The sequence below is a fragment of the Sander lucioperca genome, chromosome 1, assembly GCF_008315115.2.
Source record: "Sander lucioperca isolate FBNREF2018 chromosome 1, SLUC_FBN_1.2, whole genome shotgun sequence".
Taxonomy (NCBI): Eukaryota; Metazoa; Chordata; class Actinopteri; order Perciformes; family Percidae; genus Sander; species Sander lucioperca.
The window spans coordinates 29559877-29582191 of record NC_050173.1 but is presented as its reverse complement, the minus strand read 5'-3'; the positions used below and the strand labels follow the sequence as shown (position 1 = coordinate 29582191).

At 38.9% G+C, this 22315-nt stretch overlaps 1 protein-coding gene across 6 annotated transcripts in view; it reads left to right on the top strand.

Annotated features, from left to right (window-relative positions):
- The window catches only part of fgf13a (fibroblast growth factor 13a), a 95582-nt gene that overhangs the window by 63616 nt on the left and 9651 nt on the right, over nt 1-22315 (top strand). For 4 of the 6 annotated variants that reach the window (XM_031302936.2, XM_031302941.2, XM_031302937.2 and 1 more), the window contains 2 exons: nt 9015-9125; nt 14895-14998. In XM_031302936.2, coding sequence (XP_031158796.1) covers nt 9015-9125; nt 14895-14998 — 215 coding nt within the window. Of the gene's footprint in view, nt 1-2948; nt 3320-4702; nt 5778-9014; nt 9126-14894; nt 14999-22315 lie in introns of those variants that run through there. The other 2 variants (XM_031302942.2, XM_031302939.2) reach the window with 2 other exon arrangements.

Here is a 22315-nt window from a genome sequence, read left to right as displayed (position 1 = left end):
CACACACCACATAGACAAGGAGGCAGTTTGTGTGTGTGTGTGTGTGTGTGTGTGTGTGTGTGTGTGTGTGTGTGTGTGTGTGTGTGTGTTCTTGTTTAACTATATTCGTGGGGTCCAAAAACCGGGAATACAGTAAACTTGTGGGGTCCGGACAGCTTTGTGGGGCCAAAATGCTGGACCCCACAACTTTAAAGGGCTGTTTGAGGGTTAAGACTTGGTTTTAGGATTAGGGTTAGAATTAGGTTAGGGTTAGGGTTAGGGTAAGGGTTAAGGTTAGGCATTTAGTTGTGACGGTTAAGGTTAGGGTAAGGGGCTAGGGAATGCATTATGTCAATGACAGGTCCCCACAAAGATAGTGTGTGTGTGTGTGTGTGTGTGTGTGTGTGTGTGTGTGTATGTGTGTGTGTGTGTGTGTGTGTGTGTGAATGAATGTCCTTGTGTCTTTCTTGCTTGTCTTATTTATAGGGTCTACAGGTGTAGGTTACAGAGGTCACTTATCTGTTTGTATGTGTTGAGACCGATTTTCTTTTACGACAGCATAGTTCATGAATGCAACGTTCGTCAGTGACCAACTTTCACTTGCAAATTAGCACACTTTAAGTCTGTGGTAGACTTCAGGTGAGTCAAATATAGCAGGCAGATAGCTATGGTCCTCTTTGGTCTTTTTGCAAGACCAAAGAGGACTAGAGCTATATTTTCTTCAGAGACTTCTGAATACAAAGTATTACAGAAGAAATTAGGAAAAAACTAATTTCTATGATTTATACTATTTTTGTTTTAACACCTTGTCTATTCAAAAAATAAAACGTCTCTATCCTGTACTTATCTCACCATTTTCACTTGTGCCATTTTATGCTATTTTGTATTTTTTTCTCCTCCGTCATTGCTTGGCTTCTGCTAAAAAAAGCCCTGACAGAGTGACAGATCTTATCAGGCCTATACACATTTGCACTTTTTTTAGTATTATCTTAGATGTTTGATTAGTGTCGCTGTTGTACAATGCAGCCTAACTTTCGTCACCTCTTTCTGTCCTCCTAACTGTCAGCGATAACGCCAGCCATCCTCCTGAAGAGCCATCCTGTCTGTTTGAGTGATGGCCCAGGTTTATCAGTAGCTGGGTGACTGAAGCAGAACCTGGGATTTGCTTCTGGTAGTATTGAGTCTGTCTGTGTTTGCACATGAGAGAATTAGAGGTATCGGATAGTACAAGGCAGTGATACTGTATGCTGCAGTGTAAATCAGGTTAGAGTATAGAGGTATACAGTAATATTGAGAACCTACTTTACTTATAAACAACTTATTTATGTTATGTATGTGAAAGATATACAGCTCTACTGAAACTGTAGTAGTAGACTGTTTTTGCTGTGTAAAATGTTTCCTGTGAGCTCAACACAGAGATGGAAGGAAATAATGAAATTGTGCAGTATTGATTATAACAGCACTAAAACATTACAACATTCTTGGCTGAACCAACTAACAGTGTTACATTGTTAATAGCTTTAGTTTCTCTTGGTTTTATGAAAGCCTATCTTTGTAAGCATTATATTGCTAATAACAGTAAAGATTGCCCCTATAGATATAATTGCGACTGTATATTCAGGTACCGGCTGTTCTTGAGATAATGATGATTTTATAAAGACCAGTTCAACCTTGAATCCACGTTGGGCGAGCATCTTTTATGTGTGGGGTTAAAGGTTAAATTCCCTCTATGCCATTAAGCAGAACATCAATGACTGTAAAACAGGAAAACAAATGATTTCATCTCTACAGCATGCCTCATGTCATTTGAGCCACATCCCTTGTAAATCAATATATTGGTATTGGCCCATGAATTATTTATGTTGCTATCTAGTTTTAGTACATAATCACAAAAATAGCTGTCATCCACATTGCTGTCTGGTCAGCATCTTGCGTTTTAAGTACATCTCTGAATGATTTTTTTGTTTTGTTGATTTTTTTTTATTTCACTGTGATGCAGATAGGTATTTGTAATTGTAAATAAATAGTAGTTGTGCGTTATGGTCATTTATAGATAAATCCTGGAACTACTCTATTAGTAGTGGTGATTTTTACTAGACATTTTCTGAATTACAACTATGAGCTACATTAAATCATGCATTGCATGTTAAAGTGATGTTCGTCAAGATCAAAGAGTCAGCAGCTAATTTCATGTGAACAGATCAAATTATGATTCCATTATTAATGTTAGTCCTGGTGCTCTGTGTAGAGAGGTACATGTTTAATAAATGACTCGTTTTGTTGTTATAGGTGGATATTTCCTTTAGGGTGAATCTGCTGCTCCATCTAGTGTTCAAAGCTGCTCATAGTCAGTGGGCACCAAAGTCCACTTACACTAAGTACTAAGTGTAAGGAAGGTTCATTATATCTTGTTCATTGTTTAGTCTTTCATTACATACAGGGAATCAATACATCTGCTTTCACTTCTGTAATCACATCTATAAAGAGATACTCTACATTTAAAGTCCTAGTAAAGCAACATTAACGATGTATTCTTAGTTTTCACACTACAGAAACCCAAAACTCCCAAATTTAAATGATTATAAAATCACCAAGTATGTAAATTAGGTTTCAAAATCGTACGAAATAAGCAGTATTGTACCTTACATAACTGGATTGATACGAAATAGAGCTGTACAAGCCAAGAGACCACACTTCATGCATTGCATTGATCATGTGCCCTGATGCTGGAAAACAACATGCCATATTTGGTCAATCTCAGTATTGGGCCGATTTGTGAACAAAAGAAACTTCCTCTACAGTTTCGCAGAACAGAGAATTGTCTTTGTGAAAACACTTGGCCTATAATGCATGTTGTCTTAGTGTACATCGATATTTTTCAGTCCAAAGTGGACAGGCCTGTATAACCGGTTTAGTGAACGCATTATCGGATCATTTTACATCGTTTTTTTGTAATATGAGAGCAAAGTCTTCCCTGCCCCAAGAAGGAAGTACAATCTCAGCCCGCATTTTCGATCACTATTCTTCAATCCGACCCGTACACAGCAATACAGTAAACACACGCCCGGATCAACAAGACCTCTAAATGAATGTTTAATGAGCATTTTAGAAGTCATAATGGCATGTCGCTAATGTCCTGTAATGATCTTCCTGTTGGTGGCCACGCCTCGATGCTTTCTCTCCCACTACGCCTCTGACAGTTGTCTGACAGTGGATTGAACTTTGCTGAATGTAGACTTCTCGCTTTCACTCCACTACCTAAACGCTGCAAGTATCCGAGTCACTGCTTTGGCTTCGCTGTAGAGAATCATGACTTTTCCATTGAGAAAATCAGTTTCAGGTAGGCTGCTGTTTTTGTTTTAAAATTTACGCTGCACTTGTTTTGCCTTTTTTAATCTTCAAAATAGGTTTAAGTGTGGTTGAGACAAAGCTTCCAAAGTTATCTTGAGTAAAATGTTGTATATGGCTTTTAGAGATGTTAGTTATAGTTTTAGTAGTATTTTATTCTATTGATAAGTGGCGGTTTTCTTTGTAGGCTACTGTAGTAGTTAACCGCCTTGGAGCTGTCCGTGGTGCTGAAGGGGAGTTGGAGCACTTTAGAGTATATCTTCTCTGGAGTTTTGGCGCTGTTTGATAGAGCGTTTGTTTATTCAGAACACGGGTATGAGATATATATTTTAGTTGTAATGTTTAGTTTTAGACAGTTGTTCTATTTGTTTCTATTTCACTTCTAGTTCTGTTTTCTTAAGATTAAGCGACGTGAAATGCAAAATCTTGAGTTGTGTTATTAGCCCCTATTATTAATCACAGGAAAGAAAATACAACGTCTACGACAGTTTTGGTTGAGGACTGCAGATGGCACCACTGGTTAGGCTGTCAATCCAGGACTGAGGGGAAGCAAGCGAGAGTTGAGGCCGGCAGTCAGGGGTGGAAATGTCAGAGACATCAGTGTCAGGACACACATAATGTAGCACTGTTTTCAGATGGCATTTTTATGATCTAAATTCATAATTTACCACTGGTAACCAATTGGAAGACAATATGAGGATAGACGTCTTAAAGGTGGAGTGCCATGGGTATTCAGATTCTGTATAGTGTAATTATATGGGAATTTGTGATGCCGTATAATCCACCGATTTAAGGCTGTTTCTGTTATTTCATCCAATCCTATTACTGCTTGTTCCACTATATTCTTCTTGCATTAATAACACTGCCGACGTCTGATGATGGCTACCTGCTGTTTTATCCCTCGCAGATATCTGCACGCTAAAGCTGGAAATCACATTTTTAAATATTATAGTTTATCTTTTTACGGCTCGTAGTCCAGGCTGTATGTCTAATGTATATTGTTTCCTAGCCCTCCTTCCCTTCCCCTAAGTGGCTTTGTCACTTGACAGGCCGCCATTGCGAATAAGAACATGCTCTTAATGACTTAAATAAAGGTGGAATAAAAAAATACAAATAAAAAGGTTGGACGCTCGCCATCACACAAATTAGAAACATGGGATTTATTTGTTGAAATTCGTCGCAGCCTAAGCGACCCAGCTGTATCAGTATTTATTTTTTTCTGTGACTTTGTATCTAATAAAAAAATCGAAAATCTGTGGTAGTCCCTCCTCTCACTCTCTTGTTTTTCTCCTCTTTGCCAACTCCCAGCCCCCACGCCATACGCCCCTTTCTCTTGATATGTAACATGAATTATCTATCTATCTATATATGACGGCATATATAGAGATTTTCTTAACTGTGCACATTGACTGGGTTTGTGTCTCTCTAGTTAAACTTGCTGTCGTCTCCCTCCTCCCCACTGCTCATTCTCCAGGTTGTCGGTGTGATGCTCTGAGCAGCACAGTCTTTGCTTTGCGCTCTGCTCGGATACTGCATCCAGAATGATGCGCCTGCTGTTGTCTTGCTTTGCCTCGATTCAACAAAAGAGAGAAAAACAACTGGAATATATTTAGTGATTTGTTCCCAGCCTCTGCGTTTACCTTTCTAAAACGCTGTGTAAGTCCCTGACAGCTTCACTGAGGGATTAAAGAAACCAGATAAAGAGCACTGCAAACACTCCCCGGTGTCTGCAAACAGGTGTTTCCATCCTTTGGCGTCGCATTGAGGTTCATTCACGACTATTTGCCTAGCCGCATACCATATGTGCGGCCATGTAGTTCAGTGGGATGATGCAAAACCGCTTACGAGACTGGGTTTGTGCGTATTTGTTGTGATGCAGAGAAAATGATGGAGTTGGAGGAACATGCAACGTGCTTTGGTGAAAGTCTTTGTACAGCTTCACGGTGGAACGTGTGGGTTTATTATTTAAGTTTCACTTTTTTCTCGGAGATACAACGGACAATTCCTGAATAACGCCCACATTCACGAGAAAAGTATTCAGTCGGACATTATCTAACTGGCTTTACTGCACTACTGGGACTATTGTATTGTCTACTCTTCATAGTCCACTTGGCAAATTCCTTGTTATTTAACGAATCGTTGTAGTTGCCTCAGTTTGTTACCAGTGCGCCTGGACGTTTAACTTCGGAATCCAGTTTTCTGGGTGATTCTTTTTACGCTTCTTCGGAAGTTTTTTTTACAAAACGCAGCCAAACTGGCCATGGCTGCAGCGATTGCCAGCTCCCTCATAAGGCAGAAAAGGCAGGCGAGGGAGCGGGAGAAGTCTAATGCCTGCCGCTGCGTTAGCAGCCCCAGTAAAGCAAAAGGAAGCTGTGAAAAACCCAGTCGACTGAACGTTTTCTCCCGGGTCAAACTCTTTGGCTCAAAGAAGAGGCGAAGAAGACGACCAGGTCTGTTGTGCAATTTTGTCAGGCTATTATCTTCAGGACACTTTATCTATTGTAGGATGCCATTATATTTCAAAAATCATCCAAACAACATAGAACATACCGAGTACTGCTCTATTGCTATGTACATTTCTAAAAAATGAATGACTCTGCCAAAGTTGGTGGGAGAATGACGGGGCTCCCTTATGAAGTTTGTCCACAGAGAAGTCACTTTTGGCATCTCAGACTGCCGAGGGATATATTAAACTGATACTTCATCCTTCCTTCATCCTTCATTTATTCAGGCAACACTGGAGAAGATATACATAAGTGCTTATTAAGTCGATTTTGGAAATCACTTCACTGTCACTTACGGGTCATTGTTCACTGTTCAGATTATGTAAATTGGATAATAACTTCATCACATGTAATTAATAAAAAAATCTGTATTATCAGTCTCCAAAATGGACTAACACTATACATATATGCTACCTACGGGTAATAATTAAAATATAAGAGAGACACATGTTTACTTAGATTTAAATAAGCAGGTGTCTGTAAGCAGACCTCATAATTAGCTCAAAAGTTATATTTTCCTATATACTGTTGGCCAAGTTCTTTGTCTGATATGTATCCAATTGAAAAAATACTTGTCAGATAAGACAAAATAAGTGGGACCTGATTGTCATAACTTAGCTTTTATAAATATACACTTATTATAAATATAATAAGGACATGTGGCTCTTAAAGCACTCTTATTGCAGTGACAGAAGTGTGTCTGTAGCCTAAAGCACCCGCTCTCTTTGTGCAGAAGTGACCACGGCTGCATACCTGATCTGATCACATCTTACTCCAGCCAAAAGCTCACCTTTTCTTAGTTCTGACAGATTCTTTGTGTATGTGGAAATGATGACGATGAAGATTCAGCTCTGTGTTTTCTCCCAAACTTTATTCAATCTCATCCACATGATTCATTTCCAAGCTGTTTTGTAACTGTATATGATGCACCTGGAGATTATGGTGCATGTTAAACAGCATAAATATCGTACAGATGTTGCACCCCTTTCACTTCCAATTTCCATTTCTAAGGAGGAAGCAATGAGCGCCAAGAAGAAGGCGTTGTCTGTGACTTACACTGGCATCTTTCGGAAAAAAACAGTGTGGACCGTGTATGTAGTTTGGTGCATTGTCTGGTAATGCAGTGTGCACATGTCAGTAAATGCTGACATATGTACATTTCTCAATGTATGTCCATGTGTGAAAACCATCCAATAAAGATCTGATGCATATGTTCAGGCTACAGTTAGGTGTCATAATTCGATAATGAAAAGTGCAACATTTTACAACAGAATCATTACTATATTTCCGGTGTTCACACTGAATAACCCTTCTCTGCAGCAAACATAACCTTAGTTAGTTAAGGAGAGAAAAGGTTTGGAGTGCTCGGAAGTTCAAACAAATAATGAAAGTGCTCTATGGAAGGGAACACAAAAGTTAAAAAAAAGAAGAACGGTCCAAGGCACTCTTTTGGTAAAAAGTTAAAAAGCCTATATTTTCTTAAAGCTATTTCATGGCTACAGTATTTCACGCACAAACATGCTGTTTGTTGGTGCCGCTACGCGTGAGTTGTTCCTCAGCTCTATTTTAACATGTACTAGTAATTTCAACATGAAATAGCCACCCAAATAAAGGCTTTTTTAACTTTTTGCCTTGGACCTTTCTTTTTTTGTAACCTTTGTAAGGCCAGAAATGGCAGTATTGAAAGGCAAGTGAGATGAAAGGATAGATGAAAGGTGTGGTAAACCACAGTAAAGGACACTCCACCAGGGACAGTAACGAGGGAATGGAGAGCACTTAGCTCTTATCAGACATTATACTGATGCAACACAGACAGACTGCCCAGCCACTTCAAAAGTAAATTATCTGCCACGTCAAACTATTGTCTTGGGGTTGATAGATACACAGTGTGGCTTTTGCTCTTTTGATTAGTAAAACTATTCTATTTTGTCCTTGTTTTAAGTCTCCTACAGTAACATATATTTTTAAAAATCCAGCTCCGTCTTCACTATGTCAAAAATACGTTGAAATGTTGAGCACTATATTTATCACAAGTAATACTTTGCACGTACATTTCAATGTACTTTAATTTTAAATGCAATGTACTCAAATTCTAGTATGTACTAGGTTTTGTGTAGTTGTATCTCCACAGCACTGTGTCAGCACTGCAGTATGGTCTGGCTACACTGCTTATCTATTCTGGGATAGGGGAAAAATACTCTGGCTTGTTTGGATGTCTTTAAACCAATCACAACTGTCCTGGGTGGAGCTAAGCCCCGGAAACAGCAAAGGTGCCCTTGCAAAATAGTTAGCAGAGATAGCGAATGTGGAGGGATATCCGGGACGTGAGAGACAGGCTTTATCTGTCTCTTGTCTTATTTCTCTAGGGGCTGCCTTTTTTGTCACCTCTGTTCCGCTGTAAAGGAAAGATAGAATCATGACTTGTGGACATAGCAACATTGATCAAACTGTAGTTCTTACCATTTTGCCATTACATAGTATTAACATAAATGTCTGTGTCTGATCTAACAGCACAGCAACAGCATAACAACACAAGAACAAGAGAAATGTTACTTATATTGTTTCAATTCATCAGACATCTTGCTATTTTGTTTATATACCCCCTGGATAATAAAAGTGACATGACCCTTGTAAAGTGGCTACAGGATTGTACAGAGGAATTTGCATATAGGATATCAGCAAGCTCAGAGCGTATATTAGTCCTCTAGTTTCATAAAGTGGCAACCACCACTAAGTGGTCAAGCCAATGTGAAAGTATCTTGAATTGCAGCTCTTCTAACGGATACCACATTCTGGCTCCAAAACTATCAAACAACACAGGATTCCCAACTATCTTTTCCACAAGAAGGTCATATCTTAATAGTTAAATCAGCTTTTTCTGACATGTTTTTGGTGGCGATCACATTCGCTTGGTTGACAGATGTATCAGCCTATTACAGTCAGCCGTCGTAATTGTTCCTTTTTGTCCCACCTCAGCTCCAACCAGCCTCCCTAACCTTAAACTAAACGGGATTTTGTGGCTCCAGTCGTTTCCAAAATGACGTTGAGCAGTAAACTGAAAAGGAAACTTCAAAATGTCCCTTTAGAAGGCTACGGGTGGCATCTCATTGCTAGATTAATGCTTTTCAGTATGTGGTTTCATTCTTGTGTCTTCCTGTCTTTCTGTCCCCTCTGCTTCCACAGAGCCACAGCTGAAGGGGATTGTGACGAAGCTGTACAGTCGACAAGGTTTCCACCTGCAGCTGCAGGCAGATGGAACCATTGATGGAACGAAGGAGGAGGACAATGGTTACAGTAAGATTCACTCTAAGATTGTGTTCCCTAATGTTTATTATACATCCATTGCCATGCTGTACTGTTGGTCAGGGGGACCCTTTCACCTTGCTACTGTCAATCCCATGTACAACAGACAGAACTGCATTTGCTATACTGTACCATTTTACGGAGTATCAACATTATGGCAACTCGAACATTAAATGCATGCCCCTTAATTGAATTAAGAGAGACAGTGTAGCTTTGCCTTACTTAGGTTTCATTACAAAAGCTGCATGTTAGTTTTGAACAGTATTCACACTGTTCAAAACTGTGCTAGTTCTTTTTCACTCCTGCAGATAAACAGTATTGGTTCATAGTACAGAGAAAAACATGAACTTCTTCTTTGCCAATGCATTTATGTGCTGCAGACTTAGTAGTGGTTAATTTCATCTAATCAGTCATCCTACGTTAACCTTAACACTGATGATTGGCTTTTTACTCTCCTACACTGCCTCTGTTGTGAGAGCCAGTTTTGTCTTATACTATGTTTTGAAGCATCCCTATCATCGCCATTACACCCACCAGCTCTTTGTTTTCCAATAGACAGATTAAAGAGAAGATCAATGAAAGCAGCACAGTCACTTGTCTGGTTGCAATACAGCAGAAATAGACCATCTTATAATTAGACAGTGCAATGAACATTACATGCATTTAAAGATTAGAACAGTAACATGGTTAGTGACCTATGTGAAATACACTTTGCCCCCCATACCAACACAATATTGTTGAGAAAAAGATCTGCATGGCACACTGAAACAGCTTTGATGTAATACTTACTGTATAATCCAGACACTAAGCGGATGTAAACACTTCTGAAACCTCTGAATTAGTACCTCTGTATTCAATTACTCCCCTGATGGAGATGGCGTGTGTCTCTCACATATAAATAACAGCTCTGTGCAAGTGGGATGTTGTCTTAGCAGAACAACACCTTGGAATTTGTGTGGAATTTGTTTCCTAAATAAAATGATAGCAAATATATGTGATAAAAATACTACTACTACTACTACTACTACTACTACTTAATACTACACAGAGCAGGATATGCAAGGAGAAACCACGGTAATGAAGTAACAGCATCCTATACACACACACAATGTTATACTTCTCTTCACACACCAACCACCCCACCCATCATGTCTGCATGGACTCACTTTTCTGTTGACTTACATAACAACTGGCCCGCATTGGCACTAAAATAGTTTTTGAAGAGAAAATTAAAGAGCGCTGCTGAATAGGAAAAGGAAAAAGAGTGAAGCTCTTTGCACTGCTCCAAAAATAGCGTCGTTAGGTGCTGGGTGCGCTTGTCTCCATGGTGACGGAGAGCGCAGTCCTCTTGGAGCTACTGGTGTCTTGTGATGGTGGGAGAGGACCTACTCAAATGCACACACACACACACACACACACACACACACACACACACACACACACACACACACACACACACACATCAAGGATTTGATCTTTGCTACAGTAGCTTGCTGAGAAGACAGATTTGGCCATTTGGCTGTGGTGATAAAGAAGTTTGATATTTCTGTGACAACCAAACTCAGAAATACCACATCCAAGTCTCATATATCCCGGTTTAAACCACTACCTTGTGTTGCATCACAACTGAGCAAACCCACTGGGTATCAAGAGGAAAAAAGACATAGGGCAACTCTAAATCCTTTTCTTCGAAAGATGAAGGGTATGGTTTCAGTGTTCAAGATGCAGTCCATTCTCAGACTTGTCCTACTTATTATGCTTTCAACCCTCATCTTTTGTAAATAGAAAATAAAATTCAGATATTAAAGATTACTAAAATGTTAAATTTTCCAATTTATTCTCAGCAAGATTTAAGAAGCTGTGGTTCACAAAATTAGGCAAAAATATATATGTATAAGTATTCTGATGTATACTTTACATTAGATAAGTGCCAATTTAAATGCCATTGACATTTTTTTGTTCAAGTTGACAAGCTTGACTCCTGTTATTCAATTTTCTATATCTTTACTGTTCTTTCCCTCACAGTGAACATATTTCTGTGTTTTTGGTTTAATCCTAAGACAAGTTGTCATGTTTCTCACTACTGAACCACTAATTTCCCTTTTGAGCTTCCTGAGCATGCAATAGTCAAAAAACATTGCCATCCTTCATGCAACAGCACCATACCCACTTATGCAATTAAATTTAATTAAGTTTTTGCTGCCTTACATTTTTCTTTAAGTAACCCAATGTACTTTAACCAAAGAGCCATGGCAGGTAAACAGATCACAGAACTTCTGTGTAATGTTGTCACAACAGCTTACTTCTTAGCTGTCGTTGCTTTCATATTTAGGCTGCTTAAATTGCAGGCATGCTGCTCCCAGAACGAGCAACAGATAGGATAAATGTTTAAAATGTGAATAGTGATTGCTGTAAACAGTCAGGTTAATTGTCGAACTGAATTGGTCATGACTCCTAGGCTGTTAATGGGTGGAACTAAGCACTGAGACAGCCTGCAAGCAATTGTGAAAACTGTCCCTCAGGCCTCCACACCCTTCTTCTATGTGCCTCCCTGCATGAAAGGTCTGTGAGTGGGTGGTGGCCCTGTCATCCTCTTCAGTGTGCTCCGGTGTTTCTAGGAGCCAGGAAGTAATTGAGTTTCCCCTCTTGAAAGTCTCCATCAGTAGGCCTACACCGACTGGTAATCCTTCTGAAATGAAGTGGACTGCAGATGTGTACGTGTGTGACGTGGTGGAAGTTCCAAAGGAGAAAACTCAGTGAGCGACGCAGAGTGAGAACGGTGCAATTATAGAAGAGAAGAACTGCGGTAGTAAGATGTTTCAGGAGAGGAAGAAATCGATCATCAAATCTTAAACTATACTACATACATGAACAAAGGATACAATATGCATTTACACAGATGCAAATGTGTTAAATTTATGCCTGAATAAGTCTGCAAATTGTGAGATAGGTAGTGCTTTAATAAGAAATCTCTCCTCACTACTAACATCACCTCTAGTTCCAAAGCCAAGATGGATCACTGTGAACAATGGTTGTGGAGAAACGTTGCTGATCTGTAAACTGTAACCATGAATTTATGTAAAGAAATAGTTAAGCCTCTGCACCGTAGTATTGAAGAATGCTCCAAAAAAGTTGGTGAGGGCATTTGTTAAAATGAATCAACTACTAAAATGAACTACCTAAATAAAAGTATTGCATGCTCGTCCACTCTTTCTAATTATTTGTTTAGAAAATGTAGAAAATAAAAAACAAAAATAGAAAAAAAAACTTATATAAACTGATTTATTGTAGTAACTAATTAAGTAATTATGTGCATCTACTACTAATTACTGTATAGTTTATGTCAAGGTTGAGAGATATGCTGTTCAAAGTGCATCCCAGTGCAGCTCAAATTTTAACCCATAATTGCAATATTTATAGTCATAGTTTCTCTGTCTTTGGTTGACAGAGTCTGTAAATACAGATTTGGCAAGCAGATCTATCATTGGTTTATCAGCTTAATAAATGCACAAGATTACTGTAAAGTGTGCCTAAAACACTGCATATATTAAGGTTGTAAACAGTAGGTCCTATCTGTTACAATACATTTACTGGCAGTATAATCAAAGCAGACATCACCAAAAAAAACGAACACAGATAAACCATAGAGAGCGGTGTGTCTTTAGGTCTTTAGGGAGCCATCTTTTGATTGATGTACCGTTACAGGACTGCCACTATGTAATTGAAAAGTGGGCCAATTTAACTGTGAGCTGAAGTTAGTTAACAAAGTAACTCGACCATGCTGTACCTGATAATATAATTGAGAATTTAAGATGCACGGAGAACCCTTCACCATGCAGAAAACAGCATCAGTATCAGTTTGGAGGAGTCAGTTTCAGGAGCAATGGACAGGAGTTCTGATTATGTAAAAATATATGAAAGAAATGCTATTGAGTGATATACTACATGCTAGACTAAAGCTTTTTATGTTTATGACAGCTGAAATATAGCTTCTGATCAGCTAAGTCACCATTCAATGTGTCCGTCAATCTTAAAGTACTGCTGGCAAATAGACTCATGGGATTTTTACCTGTCCAAAAGCCTTTTGTTGTTATTGTTGATATACTCTGACCGTTAAATCATTTCAATTATGTCATTAGAGACATGAGAACAGACAAGAGTGTAGATTGAGAACATGGCATTTGAAGAAACAAAAAATGATAAAGACAGAGATAGAGAGATAGAGAGGGAGAAACAGAGAGAAAGGGAAGACAGAGAACCACAACGCGAGTGGTTCTGGGACTTAAATGCCTTTCCACTGAACCAGACATATGCTGGCAGTGCCTGTTTACAGAGTAAATACATTATGTATTCCTGTGGTTGTTGTTTACAGTGAAAGCCCGGAGAGCAGTGGTAAAGCGATAAAGGCAGATGAAATAGCCCATCAAAAAGTCTCTATAGTGCAATTCGCTCAAAGGAGTCTGCAGATAGGGATCTACTAAGTGGTTGACAAGAGGACCTATAGTAAGGGCACTCTGACTCACATCTTAACTGATGTGAGAATAAAGTTTAATTTCTCCTCTCACATGTGTCTGAACTCAAAAGTCCCTATCCTAATGTGACAATGTATAGGGTTAGGGTTCTTAACACTTGAAATGAATGTTATGATTCTCCTGTGGCTCACTATTTACTGTATTTGGTATCAACAAAACAAATCATATACGGCATCACTGTTTGGCAGTATGTCCAACAATAGTCAAAACAAAAGGCGAGAAGTTTCAATTTTTGGGATAGAAGCACGACTACAGACTTTCAGGTGGATGTACATGTGCTTCCCTCTATTCAGCCCGTGGGTTCCCTGCCAGCATCTTATGAAACACAGGCAGACACACTTGTATACAGTACAGGCTTGACATTAATTAGGTAGAGGTGTACCTCATTGACCAGCTGGGCTGCTGCTGGCTCTCTCTTATCGCACTCATATATGCTGCATCGCAACTGGCCCATAGCGACCGCTGGTAAATGGCATGATGAGAGAGCTGCATTGTCAGATAACAGCTGTCATAGATTTATATTTGGTTTGTTTTCATATTTGATTTCTTTCCACCTCAGAGAATTGTACATATTGTGTTTGCAATACCTAGGCTTAACTTTACACAGCTTATGATTTTAGTTCATGTGTGCGAATACACAACATTGTGTAGCTGCTCTGTCATTTCAATAATTTCTCTGTTTCCGTCTCTTGTTTCTAATTTTGTTTGCTTTTAAAAACACCCTTGGGAGATAGTGACTGAGTCCCCGAGCTTATGTCGTACCTCTATTTGTGGTTTGGTTTTGACTACTCACTTTTCCATCCAGACAGAGATACTCTAATAACACTACTAATACGCAACACTAATAACAATTATTTTAACCTCTTAATGGTGAATGCTACCAGGCAGAACTCACTCATACTACGCTTTGGGCTTGCTCTAAAATTTGGATTTCTCTCAGTAACATTTGTCCACTTTCGGGCTTGTGTTGTGACAGTGGGACATTTTGCCTATGTCAAGTTTAACTCTGTTTCTGGCTAAGTGTTAAGTACTGTAAATGTACTATGTGCTATATATCGCAAATATATAATAGAATTATGAGGATTTAAATGTAGCTGCAATATATATATATATATATATATATATATATATATTATTTACTGACTTATTTTCTATTCTAATAAGTGTATTAATGGAGATGAAAGTACATGCTTTGTTTATCATTTTTCTGTTGTCCGTCTCTTTCCAGCCATGTTCAACCTTATTCCAGTGGGGCTGCGAGTGGTGGCTATCCAGGGGGTGCAGACCAAACTCTATCTGGCTATGAACAATGAGGGCTACCTATACACATCAGTAAGTGTCTAACTTAATGTATGTGTGTGTGTGTGTGTGTGTGTGTGTGTGTGTGTGTGTGTTGAGTATGAGTGTTTGCATGCATGTGTGTATATTGGATGGGGTCCTGGTCTTAGACCTTTGAGTCTAGCTGTATGCAGAGAGAATGTTAGGTCAACATCTGAGTTACTATGGTGACATGAGTGATTGGAAGGAATGCAACAAAAACATGCAAGAGAGAAAATACTTTTTTTTTTTTTAAATAGCAGTGATTTGGCTTAAAGTGTTTATATTTTAGGCAGATTTTATTTATATTCTTTGCAGATATGGGTAACTCACTATCACCGTGCCCTCTGAAACACAACATAATGTCTGATGATAAAGCAACATCATTTTCTGATATAATTCAGTGTCAATAAAAACTTCAAGGATAGTGTAAGCAGGCGGAGCAGTGACAAATCCGATGGTGGCAGCTGGCTCTTAATCTTTGATTAAATGTGCAAGGTTATGAATAATTCAGTTGCAGGCCAAATAATGTTCCTGTTCGTCATCCTCCCAAATGCCACCATTGTATTGTGTAGCAGATGTCATTGAGAAGACTGACAGGCTGGTTGGATGTGCACCCAGAGGGAGAGCAGACACACACGTTCACCATTTAAAGAAAATCCTCATAGTCAAATTAGTAAAGACTGTTCTGTATGGTAAAGGTCTCAGTAGGCAGACACAATGGTGATTGATGGAAACAAGCTAAGAAACAGCAAGAAAACCTAATGATCTTGTAGCTTTTTACTCTGCAGCTGCTCCTGACAAATGATCTGTTAAACAGTTAGACAGTAATGTGATGAAGGAAGAAGGAAAACCGTCTTTCTGGCTCCTCTCTCTCTCTCTCCCCTGATTTCACTCTTCTCTTATTTTTCACTCAAACAAATGCATTGATAAACAAGGCTAATGTGATAGCTCTCACTAAGCACTAAGCATTAGTTCAGTCATACTAACGTCAAGGATTTGTAGATGGTTATGCATTAAGATTTGGTGAAAGAGGCTATGCTCTTTGAGGAAGCGCTCAAGAAATCCAATAAGCAACTATTATACTGCTGAAAGGACTAACACCCTAAATAACAAACACATGAACATTAGATCTCAGCAAAGACAACAAAACCAAAAGCTTCAACATGACTAATCTTGCTCATTTATTGTGGAAATGTGTATCTCAGTCCTGCAAGGCCATATACCAATTTTGGTCTTGATACAACCAAAATTGACAAAGTTCTATTCATTTAACTGTTTTTCACATCATGCAAATTAGCTAAATACCATCATTGCAGATGTTTATGGTTTCTTATAGAGCACATTGAGCTGGACTTGTGTGAGGAATTTCATGTCAATTTGCATGTCTCTAGCTCATTCCAGCCCCCAATTAACTTGAGAAAATGCATAATTTAGCATATAATGCTAAATAGGCCACACCCACATGCACAAATCAATATGACACTTCAGATCCTGATTAGTCTACCGGGTTTTGCGGTACAAACTTGTGGTATTTTTTGCTCCCCCTATGGGTTAAACCCTAGGTCAGCCTATTCCTCATGACGCACTGAAGATATGTTACAACTTTTATGATGATTGGTCAAACCATTAGTGAGTTAGGGCCAATTTATGCTAAGCCCCATCCTTGGCATAATTCTTTAATTGATGGCGGTCATGTTTTTTCACCAATCTTGCTCATATATAGCTCTATACCAATTTTGGTGTTGATAGGATCAAAATTGACAAAGTTCTATTCATTCTACTGTTTTTCACATTTGCATATTAGCCAAAAATTCCATCACTGTGCACCTCTATGGTCCAAGATTCTTTTTGTAGACCACATTGAGCTGCATATGTGAGAAATTTCAAGACCCACAGTTTTGGAATTACAACAGTACAACACTGGCAGGTTTTATTTGACAGTTTAAATCATGTGTTGTTTTACCTGTCATTCAGCATTTAGTAAATACAACCAATTGAGCTGCTGTCCATAGAAATAATGTTCTTACCAAATCATTTTTTTATATTTTCATTAATTGAAAATTAATATCTAATCTAGTTAACCATTATGTTTAGAAAAAAAACCCTCACTCAATATAGTATTTTTAAACCCAAGAGTGACAACAGAATCACTGCAAATGTATGGTCTGCCTATAATTTCATTGTAATGAGCGCTGGCAATTGTTTGATAACATATCCAGCATGGGGGTTGCCCCAGCTAAGCATGCCTGAGGGGAATATACAGGAATAATTGAAATGAAACATAGGCCTTCAACCCCTTCCCACACACACATCCATGCAATGCAACATGCTCCCCAGCAGTCCACAGCTCCTAGTGAGTGATATTAATGATATGAGCTTGGCTGTCAGTAATTAAGCATATGCGGCAAGCTCTAGGATTAATTTAATAAAGACGAATCTTGCTGGCAAAGGCTCTACAAGCATGGAGTAGCAGCAGTAGAAGTATTGGCCTATTTCTAAACTGTATTTTATTGCTGATGTTTTAGGCAAAAAGCTGCCAAGCAGCTTACAACTACCTTAGATGAGCATCATTTTCTTAATAACATTCAGTTTGCTTCCATCTGTGGTGTGCACCAAGGTTCTGTCCTGGAATTATATTTTGTTTGTCTTTTATGTGCTTTCCCTTAAATAGATAATAAGTAGTTTAAAGGTATCCATTCCAAACTATACTCTTTTTGCAAGCACTGAATTTGCAACTTTTAATCTATTTTGTGTTGTTCTGTGTATAAATTTGTTCATCTTAAAAACATTCTAAGAAATGATGAAGAGCACAAAAGCTACAATCTAAAAATGTACTGTTGGCTGCATACAGTACAGTATATTATATATGCTTTTTTAAATACAAGCTCTCATATGAAATACAGTACATCTTGTAGGTGTGTTAAATTTGAAGAACACAGTTGGGGGATGGGTTGTAGTGCTTTCTGTTTCAGCTAAATTAGAGAGGGAATTGAATTGAATGTGAAGCTTACTGCCTAATAATGCCGGTCTTGCTGGGATTGCTGCTTTGGTAAAGTGCTGCCTTGAAGCCACACATTAAACCAGCCAATAGCAGGTCAGCATTGAAGGGAGATTCCCAATCCACAGTGGAGAAACAACAGATGACGTATTGGGTCGGGGGATGAAGCTGCTGCTGGGACCTGGATGCCTCCCATTATTATCTGTGTGTACAGTACATAAGTACATGCATGAATGGAAACGTGAGTAAATGTTTGCAATATAATAAATAGGATTCATATGATTTACATGTATAGTCAATTTACATTTTTGACACAAACTCTAATGCATACTAAATTATAAATCTATGTATGTACGTTTGGCACAACATTATGCATTTCCTATGCATTAATTTGAGAGGCCTTTAGAGTTTAGAGTTGTCTACATATGCATATGGTGTATGCACATCTGTCTGTACATAACTATGTGTTCTGCATGTATGAGAGAAAGAGAGAGAGAGAGAGAGAGAGAGAGAGAGAGAGAGAGAGAGAGAGAGAGAGAGAGAGAGAGAGAGAGAGAGAGAGAGAGAGAGAGAGAAACGAGGAGTGGGAAAAAGAGTGCACATGTGTGGGTGAGGCAGAATGCACCAGTGAAAATATATTCATACATCAACATCAATGTGTGGGAGAGGAAGAACCAATTAATGTATTTATTACTTTACTATCGTCTCTTGTACCATTTGCTCCTCTACCTTTGCAAAAGTAGTGGAGAAAGTTTTGCATTAGAACTGCAGCAGTGTCCTCTAGTATACACATGTAGAAAGAAATAATCTTCAAAAACATAGTTACCAACCCAATACCATCTCACATATATGTACTGTAGCAATGCAGTGGATATTGCTACTGAATGTGAAAAAAGCCTTTGAGCTTTCTTGATAGGTTTTTAGATGCATGGGTATATTTTTAGATCCTGAGCTAAGTGGTGTCCACATATCTCACGAGGTGCCTTTGAAGTGGTGTTATTAATTTCGTGGTGGGTCATATTTGAATTAGTGTGAGTCACTGAGGCTCCAGTTGAGTCTCGTCTAGACTGCTCTGTGCGAGTGTGTGTAAAGTAGAGTTCAGGGCTGTTGGTGTGGAGATATTTATCAGATCAGCATTGAGGTTTACAGGCTCTTTTTATCCTAAATCGCAGGGCCAGTTAAATCCCTTCAATGGTCATGCATCCTGTAATAGAGTTCCTGCATAAGACATTATACCTATGACATTGTCACTCATTTATAAACACACTCTGGATATGCATTATGTGCTAGCTAAACATCTAAAATGAAAAGTAAGGTAATGTGAATAATGCACAGGAGAAGACACAAGAATGATTATTATGGTGGAGGTAAAAAGAAAAGGCTGCTAGATTAATGTGACATAAGCATTACATCTGCACTCTCACTCAAGTATTTTCCTCTGATTTTAGTCAAGGCTTAGGTATAAATTCTAACTTCCATATAATGCTTCAGGAGAGTCACTGGAACCTTGAATAAGGGATGCAGATGTTAAGTATAACAATAAAATCCTATGTAGGATAAACATGAATAAAAATAGAAACAGAAAAACAGCAAAGACGTCTGTGTATTTTGCTTTGTTAGTACACCTTTGTTAGATATGGAGTTGGCTCACACCCATGCCTTATCAACCATTTAGCAAGTACAATGCCCTTTGGTAAATAACCACTGCTGTAAGGTTTCACTCCATTGAACTGTGTCATTAACTAGTGTGTGTGTGTGTGTGTGTGTGTGTGTGTGTGTGTGTGTGTGTGTGTGTGTGTGTGTGTGTGTGTGTGTGTGTGTGTCTTGAACGTGGGTGTGTCTATTTGCGGTTGGTCTTTTCCACTAGCTTAAAGCTCTCCAATTTATTCCCAAACAAATGAGTGTACTTTATCGTTAGCTAAAGAAAAAGGTGCCTTTTAATCCAACCCCATTCTAGTGAAAAGACTGGGACATTGAAAAGCCGGATTTAGGCAGATTTGTCTTCACTGCCCAGCCATAGCATTAGCTTTTGTGAGTCTTACAAGCATTGAAGTGTCTGTAAAGAAACTAGAGCAGCACCTGATTCCATTGGCGTAATTGGTGTCATCTTAGTTCTGATATGGCAGCTGAATACACATGGGGCAGTGTGTAGCATTGATTTGACTTGTCTTGTGAAAAGCCAGCCAATATATTTACAGAGGAGATCAGATCCATTATGCTAGTATTTCTGCTGCCAAATGGATCAGTAAAAACACTATTGGGCTTTAATCCACCCCTAAAGCCAACAGAACACTGTTTGAAAGTGCATCATAATTGATCATGTTTTCTTGACACGACTGCCTTGCTAATGCAATATTCATTTCACAGTTACCCTTATCACTGCTAAATTGTGAAATTTTATGATAGAGAGGTGTGTGTGTGTGTGTGTGTGTGTGTGTGTGTGTGTGTGTGTGTGTGTGTGTGTGTGTGTGTGTGTGTGTGTGTGCCTGTGCCTGCTTGTCTGTGTGTTTTACATTCATGGGCAGGGAAACATCCTTTAGTAGGTTCCACCCAACACTTGCATCAGCCTTTAAATGTCTCCTTCATATACGCAGTTATTGGATCATAAAGAGCTCAGGCAACACTGCCATAACTTAGGCCAAGATTTCCCCCTCTCTGTAAAACACAAGACCATTATATGCCCTTTGCCTATAAGAAAATTCACTTAATTTAGAAAGACAAGTGCAAATGAATTTGTGTATAAGAAATGTCTGTATGCAAGAACAAATACAAATGTACAGGCATTTTTACATCTGCAGATGTATGTTAAGGTTTGAAATTAACTACACTGCACTGAAATGAGATGCATGTTTAATGCCTGTGTAACTACAGACACTTTCAAAAGAGAGGAGGGATGATGGAGCAGAAAGGATCAAAGGATTCCTTAAAAACCTTTCGTGCTTCTAACAAAGTTCAATCTAAAGCTGTAAAAAGATATCCTGATGTCATGTTATTGTATTTTTGTGGAGTTAGGGTTCAAATTCAAATTAATTAAAGTTAAGTGAAGTGCTGTGCATACAGTTGTCATGTGATAAAAAAGTTCTAGAATAACTGTCCCATCATCAGGGTGAAAAAAAAACTCACACACATGTATGTAAAACACCCTGCATGTGAATAGCAGCAATGGATATGTAAATAATGGGCAGGAGGAAGTGAAACTAGATGTCACCGTTAGCATTGTATTAGGTAAAAATGAGGCTGGTATAGAACATGAATAGAAGACCCTAAAGTATTCAAATCTGTCCTCCTGTTCACTTTGTTCCTCTGATCTACCAAGCAGATCCAACAGCATGGGTGAAAAGTGAGAGATCTATTAAATTAAATGAAAGCACTGCTCATTCCTCACCCAGATGCTTTCGAAAAGAGGAATGAATAAGGAAGGACCTTTTCCTATTCCACTGCTATAACATGTGGAGAAATGTATCACAGAGCTCCCAGCAACACAACCAATAAACACATTTTCTCACAGCTGAAGAATTAGGCGAGGGCAAGGAACGCTCAATGGTGTTTTTTTTGCCTCCAACGGCGCCTTCCAGGCAGCTAACCCTAACCTTAACCCTAAACATAACCATTGCCGCGCTGCCTGGGAGGAGACGTTGGAGGCAAAAAACAACAAAGACCGCAAGGAACAGCTGACAGACTTATACAACAGGGTTGTGCAGATAATCTAGATCTGTATTACATTACATTATAGCCCAATTGGTTCTATGTGATAAGGGCACAGCTCCTAACAGCATTATGTACAGTATACTCAGACAATGCAGTAATAATTTAGTTTTTACAAAAACGCTTGCCTGGACATTGTGTAAGTGAGGTTGCCAGCTGTACATCATTTGGACAAGGACTTGACATAGTTGCATATTTCAAGGAAAAGCCCATGTAGTGTAATAGGATCATTAAAAGTCCATTTAGCCAAACCAGCATAGAGAGACGGGAGGGAGACGACACGACTGATATTATTTCTATGCAGAGTGTCCTGCTTTTTATTTCTAAAGTGATTTCCCCTCGCTCCATCTGGCACTGGAGTCATGATTAAAGTGATGTGAGATTTTTTGCCAGGGGATTGGTTTCAGTGAACAATAGATATGCTACTGACTGAAGGAGATGCTACTGGAGCCCATTCAAATGAATCTGAATGTTTCTGTCTATCACAGTCCCGTTAGAATAGAAATGGGGATCCCCTGCCATTTTGGCCCCTCCTTGTGTCAGTCTGAGTGAGCCTATTGTCCATAGACCCACTCCAATACAGCAGTACCAGCCAGCAGCCTCTCCTCCATCTTGGCTCTAAATGT